The 14,928-nt window shown below is 38.4% G+C and overlaps 3 protein-coding genes across 3 annotated transcripts; 2 read left to right on the plus strand and 1 right to left on the minus strand.

Moving 5' to 3' along the window:
• Window positions 1-1,591: 1,591 nt before the first annotated feature.
• LOC143877630 (sequence-specific DNA binding transcription factor) lies at window positions 1,592-4,060 on the plus strand. Its single transcript, XM_077379782.1, has 2 exons — window positions 1,592-2,593; window positions 3,275-4,060. Exons 1-2 carry the CDS (start codon window positions 1,805-1,807, stop codon window positions 3,851-3,853), a joined length of 1,368 nt encoding a protein of 455 aa, XP_077235897.1. The 5' UTR covers window positions 1,592-1,804; the 3' UTR covers window positions 3,854-4,060.
• A 1,701-nt stretch (window positions 4,061-5,761) lies between these two features.
• Window positions 5,762-9,132, plus strand: LOC143877631 (bark storage protein A-like). The gene is made up of 6 exons (XM_077379783.1): window positions 5,762-6,129; window positions 6,224-6,291; window positions 6,974-7,129; window positions 8,149-8,358; window positions 8,436-8,615; window positions 8,854-9,132. The coding sequence occupies exons 1-6, from the start codon at window positions 5,892-5,894 to the stop codon at window positions 9,007-9,009; spliced, it is 1,008 nt and encodes a 335-aa protein (XP_077235898.1). The 5' UTR covers window positions 5,762-5,891; the 3' UTR covers window positions 9,010-9,132.
• Window positions 9,133-12,020: 2,888 nt separating this feature from the next.
• Window positions 12,021-13,917, minus strand: LOC143877632 (homeobox-leucine zipper protein ATHB-22-like). Its single transcript, XM_077379784.1, has 3 exons — window positions 13,781-13,917; window positions 13,078-13,373; window positions 12,021-12,505 (listed from the first exon to the last, which is right to left on the minus strand). The coding sequence occupies exons 1-3, from the start codon at window positions 13,830-13,832 to the stop codon at window positions 12,275-12,277; spliced, it is 579 nt and encodes a 192-aa protein (XP_077235899.1). The 5' UTR covers window positions 13,833-13,917; the 3' UTR covers window positions 12,021-12,274.
• Between the last annotated feature and the right edge of the window lie 1,011 nt (window positions 13,918-14,928).

Genomic DNA, 14,928 nt, shown 5'->3' on the forward strand with positions numbered 1-14,928 from the left:
GATGATCCTATGTCTTTTATCCATCAAGCCAAGAGGCTTCATTTAAGCCTCTTGGCTACGTGATCAGATCCGTTGACTATAAAAGCAATCATAATTCTGGCCAAAAGAACCTAGCCCTTGATCCATTAAGTTCCACAAAGAACAGCTAAATCGTTAATACTACCCTAGACCAAAGGTCATGATTTGACAATTGAACATTCTGCCTAATGTTTGTCCCCCATTTGGTAATTGGTCCATGTTACCAATGGGGGACAAACATTAGGCAGAATTATCAAAAGGACCCATGCTTTTCAAAAATTATCAACGGAGGACAAAAGAGGTCTTGTCACTAAAAGCTGGACGAAAATACCCTTTGGCATATACAACACGTTTTGACTTTGGAAGGGGGTTTTCAAGTATCTAGGATTGGGGTTATCAGGTATCAAAATGGAGTTACCAATTTCAAAATGGGCTTATCAAGTCCCTGAAAATTGGCCGAGGGTACTAGAGTTTTGGAAGGGGGTTTTCAAGTATTTGGGATTGGGGTTATCTAGTATCAAAATGGGATTACCAATTTACGAATGGGTTTATCAAGTCCCTTAAAATTGCCCAAGAGTACTGGAGTTTTGGAAGGGGGTTTTCAAGTCTCTGGGGTTGGGATTATCCAATATCAAAATGGGGTTACCAAATTCTGAATGGGCTTATCAAGTCCCTTATGAACACGTTTTTACTTCCTGTTTTTTTTTTTCACTCGTTCATTTTCACGTTTTTTTTCTTTCTACCTTACAATTCATCTTTCTCATCCTCAATTGAGAAGGAGACGGAGAAATGCAAAACCCTAAAACAAATGAAAAATAAAACCTAGATATTGAAAGATAGATGGGAATGAACTCACGTTTCAAAATTTTGAATTTTCCCACCTCCAATGGTGGCCAAATGATGAAGAAGATGACCGGTAATGTAGAAAAAAAAAAAGTTGAAAATGAAAAGGTGAAAAAAAAAAGAGAGAAAGAAGAGAGAAGAGGGAAAAGCAAAACGTGTTGCTTAAGAAAAGGGCATTTTTGTCCAGCTTTTAATGACAAGACATATTTTGTCCCCCGTTGATAATTTCACCTAATTTTTGTCCCCCTTTGGTAATTGATCCATGTTCAAAGAGACGAACTGACCTTGAGAAAAAGACAAATTTACAAATCCCAAAAAGCTCTCAGCAGCCCATTGAGAAAAGGACAAGGTGAGTTCGCCTCACAATCAAAACACCGCAGTACAAATATCTAGAGGTAAAGCACTAATATCGCACTACTATATTTTAAAAATAGCACCAACTCACCTTGTCTTTTACTGTTTCACCGGCTGTCAAAGGTAATCACAAATTCACAATTCTAAAAAATGACTTCAGAAGCCAATTTAAAAAGGAAAGACAAGGTGAGATAGTGCAATTATCAAATCGTTGTAGTGCCAATATCAGCAACCTAAAATATTGTATTGGTTTTTTTCAGTCTCTTCTACCCTTTTACGAGTGGTCAAATCCAAATCAACAGTCTTCGATTCTGTGGACTTTAGTAGATAGGTTGACGCACAAAACCATGGGCAAGAGCAGTATCTTCCCTCATCAACCTTTCTACCAAAACCATCCACTCTCAAAACCACTGCTCCACCCCCGGTATTTCTCCTTCTCCAGTACAATCTCTCTCTCTTTCAAATAGACTCCACGTTTTAGCAGCAATAGAACAACAAATCATTTCTATTCCAATCCAAAACCACCACTTTCACAAAACCAGGTCCGCACACTCTTATTTCTCCTTATGCTTTTAATAGAAAAGCCCACATGGAAACTAACGGGCTCCCGGCCGGAATGTTGCCCGGAATTCCTGCCGGAATTCTTGGTCTAGAAATACCCCTCCAACAGCACCACCACCACCAACAAAACCCTAACCCTAACCACATGGTTCCATTCCCCTCAGACCACCACACACAACTCCAAAAACAACAACAAAACCCGTATGCTTACAACAACAAATCAAAGCAGCAGCAGCAACAACAACAACAACAACAACAACAACAAACAATAAGCGACGAAGAAGACGGGGGTGCGTTCGGAGACGATTCCGGAACCGGCGCCGGTGACACGAGTAGTACCGGCGTTAAGCGATTATCGCCGTGGCAGAGAATGAAATGGACGGATGGGATGGTGAGGCTTCTGATTATGGTAGTCTACTACGTCGGAGATGATGCCGGAGTTGTTGCCGACGGGAATGATAAAAAGAAAGCTTCCGGCGGTGGTGGTGGGCTTTTACAGAAGAAAGGGAAGTGGAAATCTGTTTCTAGAGCTATGATGGATAAGGGTTTCTTTGTTTCTCCTCAGCAATGTGAGGATAAGTTTAATGATCTTAATAAGAGGTATAAGAGGGTTAATGAAATTTTGGGGAAAGGGACTGCTTGTAGAGTGGTGGAGAATCAGAGTCTTTTAGATAGTATGGATCTCTCTCCTAAAATGAAAGATGAGGTTCGGAAATTACTCAATTCGAAGCATTTGTTTTTCCGGGAGATGTGTGCTTACCATAGCAGTACTGGAGCTCACCAATCGGAGATCCCTGCCGTCGATTCATGTCATCAGGTTGGATTGAATTTTTTCAAAGAAAATCTTCTTTTATGAAATGGTGGGGGTCTAAAAGTAGAATATTTTTCAAAAATAGTACACCATGGGGCTGCACCATAGGATGATCTAAACCTTTTATTTGATGGCCCCAAAAATCATTTCGATAGGATGATCCCAACTTTTTTATCTATAGTATATGCAGCTCCTCTATAGATCGATGGGTTGATGATCAAAGGTTGGGATCATCCTATGGAAATGATTTTTGATGTGGGGGGCATCAAATGGACGGTTTAGATCATCCTATGGTCCTGTCCGTACAGTACTTTTTGAAAAATACTGGCCTACATAGGCCTACACCATATAGATACTACTACTCATTTTAAACATGATTGTCTTCTCTGTTACTATTCTCTTTATTTTTCTATGATTGTTGGAATTAGTTCAAAAACGGGGCTGATCTTTTGACTTACTCGAACCCAAATTACTGCAACTCGAACCCAAATCTGGTTAGTCGAACCGGAATTGGTGTTACTCTAATCCAAATTTTATGTACCCACTTAAAAATTTCTAACGATGATGCATAAGTAGGGAAATTCAAGTCTATAATACCTTCCATTTTTCTAACTCTCTGTTTTTTACTTTTACTATTTGTGTCTCCACCATTTTGATCATTCACCGTACCATTTTTTGTCCCAACAGGTCCACTCATTAGAGAGGAAGCGAGAAGAAGAGGAGGAAGAGGCGGAGGAAGATGAAGAAGATGATTACGAAGACGAGGAAGACGAAGATGAAGACGACATTGAAGATGGGAATAACGAACATGGTCAAGGCCAAGAGGAAGATAAAGGCTTGCCAAGCAAGAGACAGAGGAGGAGATTGGTTTCTGGGTCCGCTTCGCCTTCGATTTCACCGTCAGTTCAGAAGAAATTACAGCAACTTAGCAGCGAGGTGATGAGTATAATGCAGGACAGAACAAAGAGCCCATGGGAACAAAGAGAGTGGTTGAGGAGAAAAACAGTTCAATTAGAGGAGCAGAAGGTGGGGTACCAGTTACAGGGTTTTGAGTTAGAGAAGCAGAGATTCAAGTGGCTTAAATTTAGTGGAAAAAAGGAGAGGGAAATGGAAAGATTGAAGCTTGATAATGAGAAAATGAGGTTGGAGAATGAGAGAATGGTTCTTCTGCTGACACAAAAGGAGCTGGAGCTTCAACTTCCCAATTACCATCACCCCAACAATAGTAACAACAAGAGGCTTGACCCCACTTCTTCAGTCACATGATGAGAAGAAACGTCAAGAAAACACGTACAAAACCTCTTTTGCTGTCCTTCTCTGTTCTGTTTTTTTTTTTTTTGGCTTTGTATTTAGATTTCATTTCATTTTGTAACGGGTTTTGTTTGCACTTGTAAGTCGGTTTTTTGTACTTTAGTTGTGTAGAATCTGTAGATTGAAGTTAGAAGGTAACACGAGTTTTTTTTTTTAACTTCTCATTTACTGTTTTGTCTTATTTGAATAAGTTTATACATGGATTGTGTTATTTTTTGTTTGGTGCACGAATAAATCTTTGGGGATAATGGGCTCCGGTGGGCTTCACTTTGGCATCCATTGCATTATCAAACCACTTTGGATAAATACTCGTATAAAAAATTACATAAGTGATATATCGCCCCCCCTTTTTTTACTTGGCACAGCCACCTCTGGTGTATCTGACTATAGAGGCGCTGATTTATTTCTAGTGGCAAGAACTCAACGGCCTGATCACCAAGGACACTGCAGTTGGCTGTCCCATGTAAAGAAAAAGGGCTAATTTATCATTTCCCATAAATTAATTGCAAAATTGCAGTGGCCCACTTATTCATTGAGATACCTTTATGGAGATCTCAAAGTGAAAAAAGGTGTGATTCTGATTTCTGATGATTATGTATCTTTTTACTATTGAAGTAAAAATCCATCGGCATAAATTTCCAATACAGTTAAAATGCACAAGAACAAAATCTGAGTTTTAATCTTATTGTAGTAAAAACATATCAGCATATACCTTGAATTAAGGTAGGAGTTTTTTTTTCTACTGTAGTAAAATTTTAGTTGTCTTTTACACAACTGGAGTAAAATCTAAGTTTTTTAATACTGTTTGATTGGTATAAATTCCTATCAAGTATGGTACATGTCAGGATAAAATTTAACTCTAGTAGTAAAATAGTAAAATAGTAAAATATGAGATTTTTATTTAGTGTAGTAAATATTTACCAACATATATCCCTACGCAGTAAAAATTTCTGTCGGCATAAAATTTGAGTGTTTTTAATACTGTCGAAGTAAATTTTAAATTTTTACCATATTAAATCAAAATCTGAGTTTTAATCCTATAATGGTAAAAAAAAATATCAGCAAAAACCCCTATCAGAGTAAAATACCTATTGACAAAAACTTCTACTCAAATGCTGTAAGATTTAAGTGTTTTTACCTGCTGGAGTAAAATCTACTATAGTAAATCCCCAACCAAGTAAAAATACTTATTAGTCTAAAATTTGAGTTTTGTTTTACGCTTTTACAGTTAAAACTTGAGTTTTGTTTATATGGTGACTGAGCGTGAAGTCCAGTGCAGACAGTACGTCCAAACTACTGCCCTTGATATTTGATCCAACAGCAGCCTCTTAAGAAGTGGGCTGCTGCTGGATCAAATATCAAGGGTGGTACCCCCAGCACAACACTGGACTTCACGCTCGGGCGCCATATAATTTCTCTTGTTTCCTACGTAAAATTGAGTTATGCATTTACCCTATACGTCATGTGTTCACTAGAACACTAGAGAATACAATATTAACAGCACTTCGAAGGACTTGTTTCCCTGGGCCAGCCCCTTCTAGTGTACTTATGAGTACTCTTTTAAACTACAAAGGGGTGGCCAGTAACTTCACCTTAGAAAAACTCCCTTTATTTTATTAAAACAGGAGGCAACTTTTGGTATCTTTCACTTGTTCTGTCTCTTTTAGAACTTTAACCATAAAAGCCCCTTTGTAATGGTCAATGGACTGTTGCCATTTGGAACATGTCCAATAATTTCTGTGATGATAATAAATACACCCCCTTTTAAACATAAACGCCCCCCTTTAATGTTCAATTAATAGTTGCCACTGGAACTTGTCCAATAATGTAATGGGTAAGTGGTCCCTTCCCTTATCACATTTTATCTTCTCCCGTTGTCCTTATTGGATGATCGAAATAGGAACTAGGCCGCTAAGAAGTGTTGCTTTGATTGGGAGTCGTATAAAGATCCTCTCCTTCTCATCTAACAGAGGAAGATTAATTCATTCACCATATGGATGCAAAGGAAGTAAAATTGCGTGGGGTGGTGGTGGTGATGGTCTTGAGTTTGCTGCTTGTATGCGATTCTGAGGCACTACCCATAGACAAGAAATCTCGTGCAACGATCCGCGAGATGAATCGTCATGGACCTTATGTGGGTCTCATTACTGTGTACCCACCTGAGGAAGAAGCTTTTTTCTCCACAAGAACCTTTCATCCTCACGCTCGACATCCATTTGTTGATCTTTCTGGTGCCATCTCTAGCTCTCTTAGAGTATTTCTCTCTTTTCTTCTGATCATTGGAAGAAAATTCATGATCTCTTGAAATATTGATCTTTGTTGCAGGCCGCAGATTCCGAGCGGGTAAGGTCCATGGCAAGAACGTCATCTATGTGAGGTGTGGGATTGGAATGGTATGTTAAATTTTATAAGATTTTGTATATTGAATCGAAATGGGTCCGCTCTCATGACCACCGTACCCTTGTCCGACGGATAGGTCCGATCATCGACACCCACCGTCCATCTAGTGGGTCCCATCAGAAGCCTCCTCCCAACTTGTGGTCTTTAAAATCATTGTAGAAAATGTGAACGGTCAACATTGATGTTCAATAGCGTCAAAAGGCATGTGAGGCCGATTCATGTCAAGTCCAAGTCTGGGTCATGATAATTTTTTCCATAACTTAATGGGCCGGATCCTAACCTATGAATTCCTCCTATTCTACTTTTGTCTATGGGTAGTATTCAAGACAAACTTTATACCCTCTTTTATGAGGAAGAAGTGGGACAGCTCGGACGGAGTATGTATTTAGTCCAGGTCCTGATCCAACTTGATTTGAGACCCTGTGATTCGGATCTGACAAATCTCATGTGTCCCAGCTAATTCTCTTGTAGTCGGATCCCTTGACAAGCCTAAATAGGACTTCAGATTTTCTTATTTTCTACTCTTTGACACATTTTTTTCACCTTCTTTTGTCTCAATAATCAACTTCCCATCTCCTATTAATTGGACATTAGTATTGGAAGCTATATGATAAAGTTCTTTGAATGGATGGTTAGGATTTTATGACAGTAGTACTTACTTTTCTTTCTAAGCAGAGGAATGCTGCGGCTACGACACAACAAATGGTGGATTTGTTCGATGTGTTCGGGATTGTGCATTTCGGCATCGCAGGCAATGTCAACAGTTCCCTTTCCATTGGAGATGTCTCCGTGCCCAAGTTCGTGGCTCAAACCGGCATCTGGGAATGGCTGGTCTGTTCTTTCCACTCACCTCTTTTTACCCCAACTAACATTCTTAAGCACATAGTTTATGCTGGACCAGTATAGATTTCCTTGGGGCCTGTTAGGCCATGTTTGTTTTGCATTTTGAGAACAGATTCTGAGTCACAATATCCTGCTTGCTTGATCGGAATCGATTCTATGATTGAATAGCAGAAGTGCTACTTAGTAGTAGAAACTCGGAGAGACAGACAGAGAGGGGACTCTCTCATACCTACAAACTCCTAGGATGATTATTGGACTCAAATTTACGTTTAATTTTGAGCCCATTAATCAATTTTTGACTCAGATAGAACAAGGAAGTATAGCCAGAAGATGATAGACATTCTGATCAGTAAACATGGCTTCGTTTGAGTATGGGATCCTACAATAACGATCACGTATCTCCCAAGCTCTCCCACCAACTGCACAAATCCAACTCGTGTATTTTCTTCTCTTGCTTATTTTGAGTTTGTATTCAAGGATATCATGACCCCTAGTGGTTCTGCCCTTTTCCTTGGACATTGTTCCAAGGATTGGGCAGTGGTTTTGTTACTATTGTATCATCTTTCTTTATTATATTGGAAGGGTCCACCTAACCCAGCTAACCAATCAAAAAAAAAAAAAATTTTTTGATCAAATCTGAAATTCCAAAACAAATTAACACGGCCTTAGATTTAGAGAACTGATTTAAAGTCCAAAACTGATTATTGGATGTACTCACAATCAGTTCTCGAAATCCAAAAAAAAGGGCCACACTGCCCAAAATGTTTGCATCTTGAAGCCTACCCTAAACGTAATTTTGAGTCCAATGATCAGTTTTGGGCTCAAAATCAATTCTCAAAATCCAAAAGGAACAAGGACTAAATGTGTTATGGGCCTAATTGATTGAAATAGACTCCATTATGAATTGGCCTAGTTTTCTGAAACGCATTGCGGAGTATAAGGCCATTCCTGAATTAGCCCTTTTATAACCCTCATTTGATTGCTTGTTTTCATGCTTTCAATGGCAGAAATTCAACGGGACGCTGACAAATTCCAGCGCTGCCCACTTTGACATTGGAGACTACAATTTACCCAAAGGGAAGGGTATCAATTTGTTGGGCCGGGTCGGATATTGGCCAGAAGAATACTATTCCGTGATCACCAAGCCCAACACCCCCCAAGACCTAGTGTGGGCAGAAATGACCCCGCATTGGCTCCATCTTGCCTCTAACATGGAGGCAAGTGTTACATTTTTTCTCCATTTCCTTCTCTTTTTTCTTCTCTCCTTACTGATTGAAACACAAATTAACTTTAGAATATGGGTCTGGATCGCTGCTTGAACTCGAGCGTGTGCCTTCCTAAAAGGCCCAAGGTCGTGATGGGCCTCCGAGGCTCAACCGCCAACATCTTTGTGGATAATCCTGAATACCGAAACTTCCTCTTCAAGGCTTATGGTGTATCCTCTGTTGACATGGAAAGTGCAGCTGTAGCCATGGCAAGTTTTCTCCTATGTCTTTAACTTTAATTTGATTTTTGGCCCTTGTTTGATTTGGATTTTGAGAACCGATTTTGAGTCCAAAACGGATTATTGCACTCAAAATTAAACGTAAATTGAGTCAAACAATCAGTTTTGGAATCACAATTGGTTTTCAAAATTCAAAACAAACTGGGCCTTAATATTGAGATCAATGGTTTAAAACTTAAGCAGTAAGCATCCGTCACGAATTTTGCAGACGAGCTTGTCTAATGGTTTTCCGGTGATCGTCATCCGAAGTCTATCGGATATGGCCGGAGGACAGGCAGGAAAGAACGCAATCGAATTATTCGGACCCCTTGCGGCCATCAATGCTGCTAAAGCAGCCGTTCAGTTCATAAAGATGTTGCCTTAAGTCTGTGTTGTTTTGCATAGTTTGATTGGTCATGTTTTCTTTTTGAATAGATATATAGGAGGGGTGGTAATATCTTTTTTCGAAGATTTACCATCTTCTTCTATAAATATTTAGTATTAGCCATATAGATGGATGCTCCAGATAGATCAAAGGTGAGAACCAAGAAAGACCCTTGTGCCAATCACAAGAAAATTGAACGAATTGAGGACATATGTGATGAAAGTTGGAAATAAATGTAAAAAATAGGTGATGATATTTTCGCCCCCTTTTCTTCCATGGGCCACACCCTTGTAGTGTAAATGAGTAGCCATAAATACACTGGAGAGGGTGCATGGACGGGGAAGAAAAGGGCTGATTATATCACGTCGCAAATGGAACACACTATTTCAACATTCAACTTGTCCCCCTTGTAATCAAAATGTTATACCATCATTCAATCAATAAAGTTAACAAAAGAAAGTTAACATGACAGCATTTTGGAACAAAGTTCTCATTAGATAAGACTATAGGTTATCTTATTGATGATAGTGATGACATATCAAGGATGATGACAGTGATGATGCACAGTAACCTTAATAGTTAATACGAAGATGCTCATAACGATGAATGTGCTACCTACGTTATGACATTGAAAATAGGCTGAATTTTTTTATGTCACCCCTCTTTTAGCATTAACAAAGTAATGTCATCTTGCATAATATGGATTCTACACAGTCATGATCCATGTGTGAATGAGTCGGAAAACTTAATCACTTTAGTGCAATATCTCCAGAGATTGTTTCAGATGTTTCATTTAGACTTATATTTCCAAAGAAAATGGATCCTGCTCGAATAGCTCTAAATATTTTAAATTAACACAGGCTTCAAGATATGAAAATCCGTTGCCGAACCTATTCCAATTCCAACAGCCCCGGACTGGGATCGCTGGAATACTCCGTATCAACAGATACTCGGTATATCAATATCGATTAGATCAGAGATCTGTTATTGAGAATGCTCATTGAATGAGCATTTTCAATATTATGCCTTCGTATGTAAGGCTTGGAGGGAGATCTTTCATATCTTTCGAGATCCACCTTACAATATGGGGTCAAAAACCAAAACAAGTGATTCGTTTATATCCCTTATAAAAAGAAAACGGAATTGCTCTCATAATTTATTTTATAATTAATATTACAATTTATCTTTGTTCAGTAATAGCTTAATCTTTGCAACAAAATATTTTCTTTGTGCGTTGGTAAGAAAAAACATGTTTTTTGGAGAGAGATACTATTTCACCAATAGAGACACAAGTAGATGATATACAAAGATCTTTTTTTTAATTTTCACTAATGTTTTTATTTCCATGAAAATTTAAAAGAAGTAATTTGATTGGTATGATCCGTGGTTTAATTTTATATGTATCATAAAGTCTCACAAATTATGGTGACTTTTTAAACATTTCTTCCATGGGGATACAATTCGAGGTTCAAAATTTCAAGAGACTTATTTTCTTTCAAAAGAGTAGATTCTGAAATAAGGAATGACAAATATGAAAATAAGGGCTTCTGTTCGTAAAATTTGCGATTCCAAATTCAGAGCAACGCCTACGGTACGCTCTTCAAATTCTACTAATTCCCCTGCCATTACTTGATCAAGACCATGAATACAAGCAATACCGTCCTTATTCCGTCATAGTGGATTTCACTTGGAAAAGAAAATATTTCATAATATAGCCATGGGTTCACGAGATCCTCCAACACTCAACTATCAATTAGTATTACACGGAAAATTTAATTGCAAACACTAATACAACTAGATACTTATCATAGAGAAACTTAGGATTTCCAATCAGTTCAGGATCATGGTATCCTTTTCTCTCATATAGAAAGCATCGATGGGAAAAATGTACTTCTAAGTAAAGGCCACATAGATCATATATCTATCCACATGAAGAAAAAAAAAATCCTCCAAGGAGATTTTAATTTGTACAAATGGCACTTCAAACCTAGAACGAGCATGGAGATATTTATGATACTTCTTTATCTTTTGAGTTATTCTTTCGGATCGATCACTCAAGAACTTTGGTCTCTACTTATGCCCGACGGAAAAAAAATTAGATCACTTCTTATGAATTCCTTGAGAATGATTTTAATCACATTCATGACCTATTAGAAGTAGAAGGCGCTCTAGTCACATCCACACAAACAGGAAAAGATTATAATCAGTTTGATAGTGATCAAATGTCATTGCTTCTTTGGCCCAAACCAAAGTATCATTGCATATGATGCAAAATGGATCTTGTTATTTGTATATATGGTTGGGTTTGTCAAAAGACCCTTGTTTTAACTATTCAAAAGATAATTATTTCAAATGAAAGGGTACTTACATATATTTTTCATTTTCTATAAAAAAAGACTTAGCGTCTCACTTCAAATATGTCTTTAGAATTCCCTAGGATCTCTAGAGTTGTGTTATCTCTAGTCCACTTTCATGATCCATTAAGTGTGGGCATACTAATTCGCTATTGAACTTGGGGAGCAACCCTAGATCGATAGTTTTGGCAATATATTATCGAGATTTTATTTCCATGTAGTCCCCTGCATAAGTGAGGAAGTAGAAATTTTTTAAGATAATGCCATTCAAATAAAAAGAAATCTTTAAGATAATGGCTTAATTGGGCTTCCTTGTCCAGTTTTCTGATATCATGTATCAATTTTTCCTCTTTTATTTTTATACGATTGTTCCCCGTGTATTTCCTATTTTGATCATTTGCATGTCCATAATTTGAACATTCATCATACCAATTAGTCCTAACACTTTGAAATCTTAACATTTAGTTGAAGCGCGCTCTGGGATTGCCACCCCTTGTGGAAGTAGGTTTATAACCTGGAACACCATATCAATCACTCATGTACTTGGTTTGTGTTGTTTAAGTTTCATTTCTTTTTGTTTTCTCTTCCATCAAACCCTAGATCTCACCTTATATGGACAATTAGAGATGGATTTGATAGAATATAAATGTCCTGCAAAACAAATGTAATCAATGCAAGAAGAATAAGAAGAAGAAGAAAGACAGAAGAGAAGCAACATGAGCACAAACACACACACAGGATAAAAATTACTAAACTCTAGTCTTGCAATCCATCCATCAGTTTAACTTATAATTCCAATCCTCTCTTTCTTTTTCACTCCCAAGTCTTGCAATCCATCCATAGTTCAACTTAAAACTCTAATAATCCACTCACAGAAGGCTGAAATTATCTTGTCAAAGGTGCAAATACGCCTAAGGGAAACCTGGCAAAATGCTCCAATAAGGAGGAGTGGTTGGATTATAGTTGTAATCTTCCACGTTGATATTATAGTTGCACTCCTCAATCTGGTGGTAAGTGCGTCCTTGTAGGGTGTTACAACTGGTACGGCCGCCAATGACGCTTTCAACAGTCTCGTCTGCAGACGCTTCCGTCGAGCCTTGCTTCCCAACTTTGTCCTCGAGCTGGGCTTTCAGTTTCATCACCTAAAACAGAACATAGAGCACATATTACTAAATGAAAGTTGATTTCTACTTGATTTCATCACGTTCCCTTAGAGTGCATGTTGGATTAGTGTGTCTCTGTGAAGCCATGCATGCATATACTAGAATTCATATGAATTTGCTAGCGTTAAAATACTAGAGGAAATGATATTTTGTTGAAGTATAAATGTTTGAATAGCACCAACTCTTAACAGCTTAAGCTTTTGGAGTAATTGGTTGTTTGACATGGTATTAGAGCTATTGCCTCACGGAAGTACCAGGTTCTAGGGGGTGCAACTCGGGTGTTTTTTTAGGAATTTGGGTTGAACTCTAACCTTAAAATTGGGTTATTTTTTTAACAAAACCTCGACCCGACCCTACTCAAATTGCACCAGTATGATCAAAACCAATAACTCCTTGATATTAAAATTCCACGTGTACCGTGAGGGGACTGTTGAAGTGTAAATGATTAAATAACCCCAACTCTAACAGCTGAAGCTTTTGGAGTAATTGGTTGTTTCACATATTTACACCCCAACTGTCTTTGTTTTTAAGTTTTAACAATGGTTTCTGACCTCCACTTGAAGCTTCTCCTTCTCTTTGGAGACTACATCAAACTCTTGCTTCAAGGCACCGTAGACACATTCGAGTTGCTTGGCCTTCCATCTAGCACGTCTGTTTTGGAACCACACAGCTACTTGGCGAGGTTGGAGACCCAACTCTTGAGCCAGCTTCATCTTTCTCTCTGGTTCCAGCTTTATCTCCTCTTGGAAGCTACTCTCCAATGACTCTATCTGTTCAGCCGTTAACCTTTTCTTTCTTTCCTGATTGCAGCTGGTGTTGCTCGTTGTAGCCATTGTTTCCCCTATCCCTGATAAGAAAAAATGCCAAAGTTTAAGAATCAAGACTTATGTACACACGTAAAAACAATGGAGATAGTCTTAAAAATGAAAAACTCGACATTACTCTAAAGTTGGTGCGATTGAGGCAACCCAAATGGGTCAGTGGAGACTCAATAAAAACTCCAATATAGTTTACAAGTAAGATAAATGTATTATATATGATTGTTTACTTTTCTAGTATATTAACATTCAAGATGTGATCTGTAGTGGTTGAAAACAGAACCCTAAGAAATTAGGTCCTGTGTTCTCAAGTCTTAGAAGTCTGTTTTTCATTTTCTTGACAGCTACCGAGTTATATGCCAGATCACTAGCAAGCTTTAGTGCTATACAAGAGAGAGAGAGAGAGAGAGAGAGAGAGAGAGAGAGAGAGAGTCACCTGGAAAAGGGTCGTAGTCGTAGTAGATAGTAAAATTGCTATTCCAAGCCATGACTTATGCTTCTCCTTCTACTAGAACTACCACTAGCAGAGTAAAAAGCAAGGAAAATGTAGCCTATTTACCAGTGTTCCTTCCGGAAATGGTAGTAGTAGGTTAGGAAGTAAAACACATGAGACCCAGTTATATACCCGTCATAAGAGTACAATAGAGAGAGAGAGAGAGAGAGAGAGAGAGAGAGAGTAGTTGTGGGGCTGACTGAATACACGGTAATAATGTGGATCTGAAGAACAGTCAGAAAATAAGAAGAGTTTGGAGACTTTTGAGTTGTAAGCTTTTTGTCTCCACGCGAGAGGAGAGGGGGAATAGAGTCACATACGCACGCTGTAGTCGGGTATGTGTGTGTAGGCAAATGAAATATTATCCCATTTTTCTTACTTGCTCCACCCTTTTAGTGTCTGAACGGGCTATAAAAAATACACCATATGGGGCTGGCCAAGGGAAGAAAAGGGGGTGAATATATCACATCCCTATTTTTTATTTTTTAATGATGGGCGATCTTTGATCCGAGTCGTCTCGATCTGGTCCCAGCCACTGCACCTTCTGACATTTTTTTTACTGCCAAAATTCCTTTCTACGCTTCCCGCTCCTAAGCAAGTCTACTATAGACACGTCCAAGGACTAGAACCTCTCTCTTGTGGGGTTGGCCCCCAAAGCAAAAACAAAGGACGCACTCTCTCTGTAAACCTCTTTTTTCTCTCTCTGAGTCTTGCAGCAAGAGGAAGAATAAGAAGCATTGTGCAAACAAAGCTGGGGAAGGAAGAAGAAAAACCCTAGCCTCTCTCTCTCTCTCTTTCTTCATGGTCCCTCTCTACTTTCGTTAAATAGAGCATTAAATGATCTCTGAAATGGATTATTCCAAAGGGATAACGGTCCAGGCTTTGAGCCGCAAACTACAGAAGAGAATGTACTATTTTAGGAAGAGAATGAGACGTCAACTTCTCCATTTGTTAGCCTCGCATTAATTAGATACCACTGGTTCGAAAACTACAAATCGCAGTGCAATTTATTAGTAAACCAAATAGATCCTCTGATGCCATTTCTATTTCTTTTCATAAATTACAGAACAAGAGCATCTATCTTAATTGGG

The sequence above is a fragment of the Tasmannia lanceolata genome, unplaced genomic scaffold (genome assembly GCF_043159265.1).
Source record: "Tasmannia lanceolata isolate RefF3 unplaced genomic scaffold, GAP_Taslan_0.1 ptg000005l, whole genome shotgun sequence".
Taxonomy (NCBI): Eukaryota; Viridiplantae; Streptophyta; class Magnoliopsida; order Canellales; family Winteraceae; genus Tasmannia; species Tasmannia lanceolata.

Bases quoted from the DNA above. Each gene is read 5' to 3' on its own strand.
- LOC143877630 (XM_077379782.1), top strand. From the start codon at position 1,805: ATGGAAACTAACGGGCTCCCGGCCGGAATGTTGCCCGGAATTCCTGCC. The intron at 2,594-3,274 runs GTTGGATTGAAT...TTGTCCCAACAG, and splicing joins CCGTCGATTCATGTCATCAG to GTCCACTCATTAGAGAGGAA.
- LOC143877632 (XM_077379784.1), bottom strand. From the start codon at position 13,832: ATGGCTTGGAATAGCAATTTTACTATCTACTACGACTACGACCCTTTT. The intron at 13,374-13,780 runs GTGACTCTCTCT...TTTTCTTATCAG, and splicing joins CGACTACGACCCTTTTCCAG to GGATAGGGGAAACAATGGCT. The intron at 12,506-13,077 runs GTCAGAAACCAT...GTTCTGTTTTAG, and splicing joins AGGAGAAGCTTCAAGTGGAG to GTGATGAAACTGAAAGCCCA.
- LOC143877631 (XM_077379783.1), top strand. From the start codon at position 5,892: ATGGATGCAAAGGAAGTAAAATTGCGTGGGGTGGTGGTGGTGATGGTC. The intron at 6,292-6,973 runs GTATGTTAAATT...CTTTCTAAGCAG, and splicing joins TGAGGTGTGGGATTGGAATG to AGGAATGCTGCGGCTACGAC. The intron at 8,616-8,853 runs GCAAGTTTTCTC...CGAATTTTGCAG, and splicing joins AAAGTGCAGCTGTAGCCATG to ACGAGCTTGTCTAATGGTTT.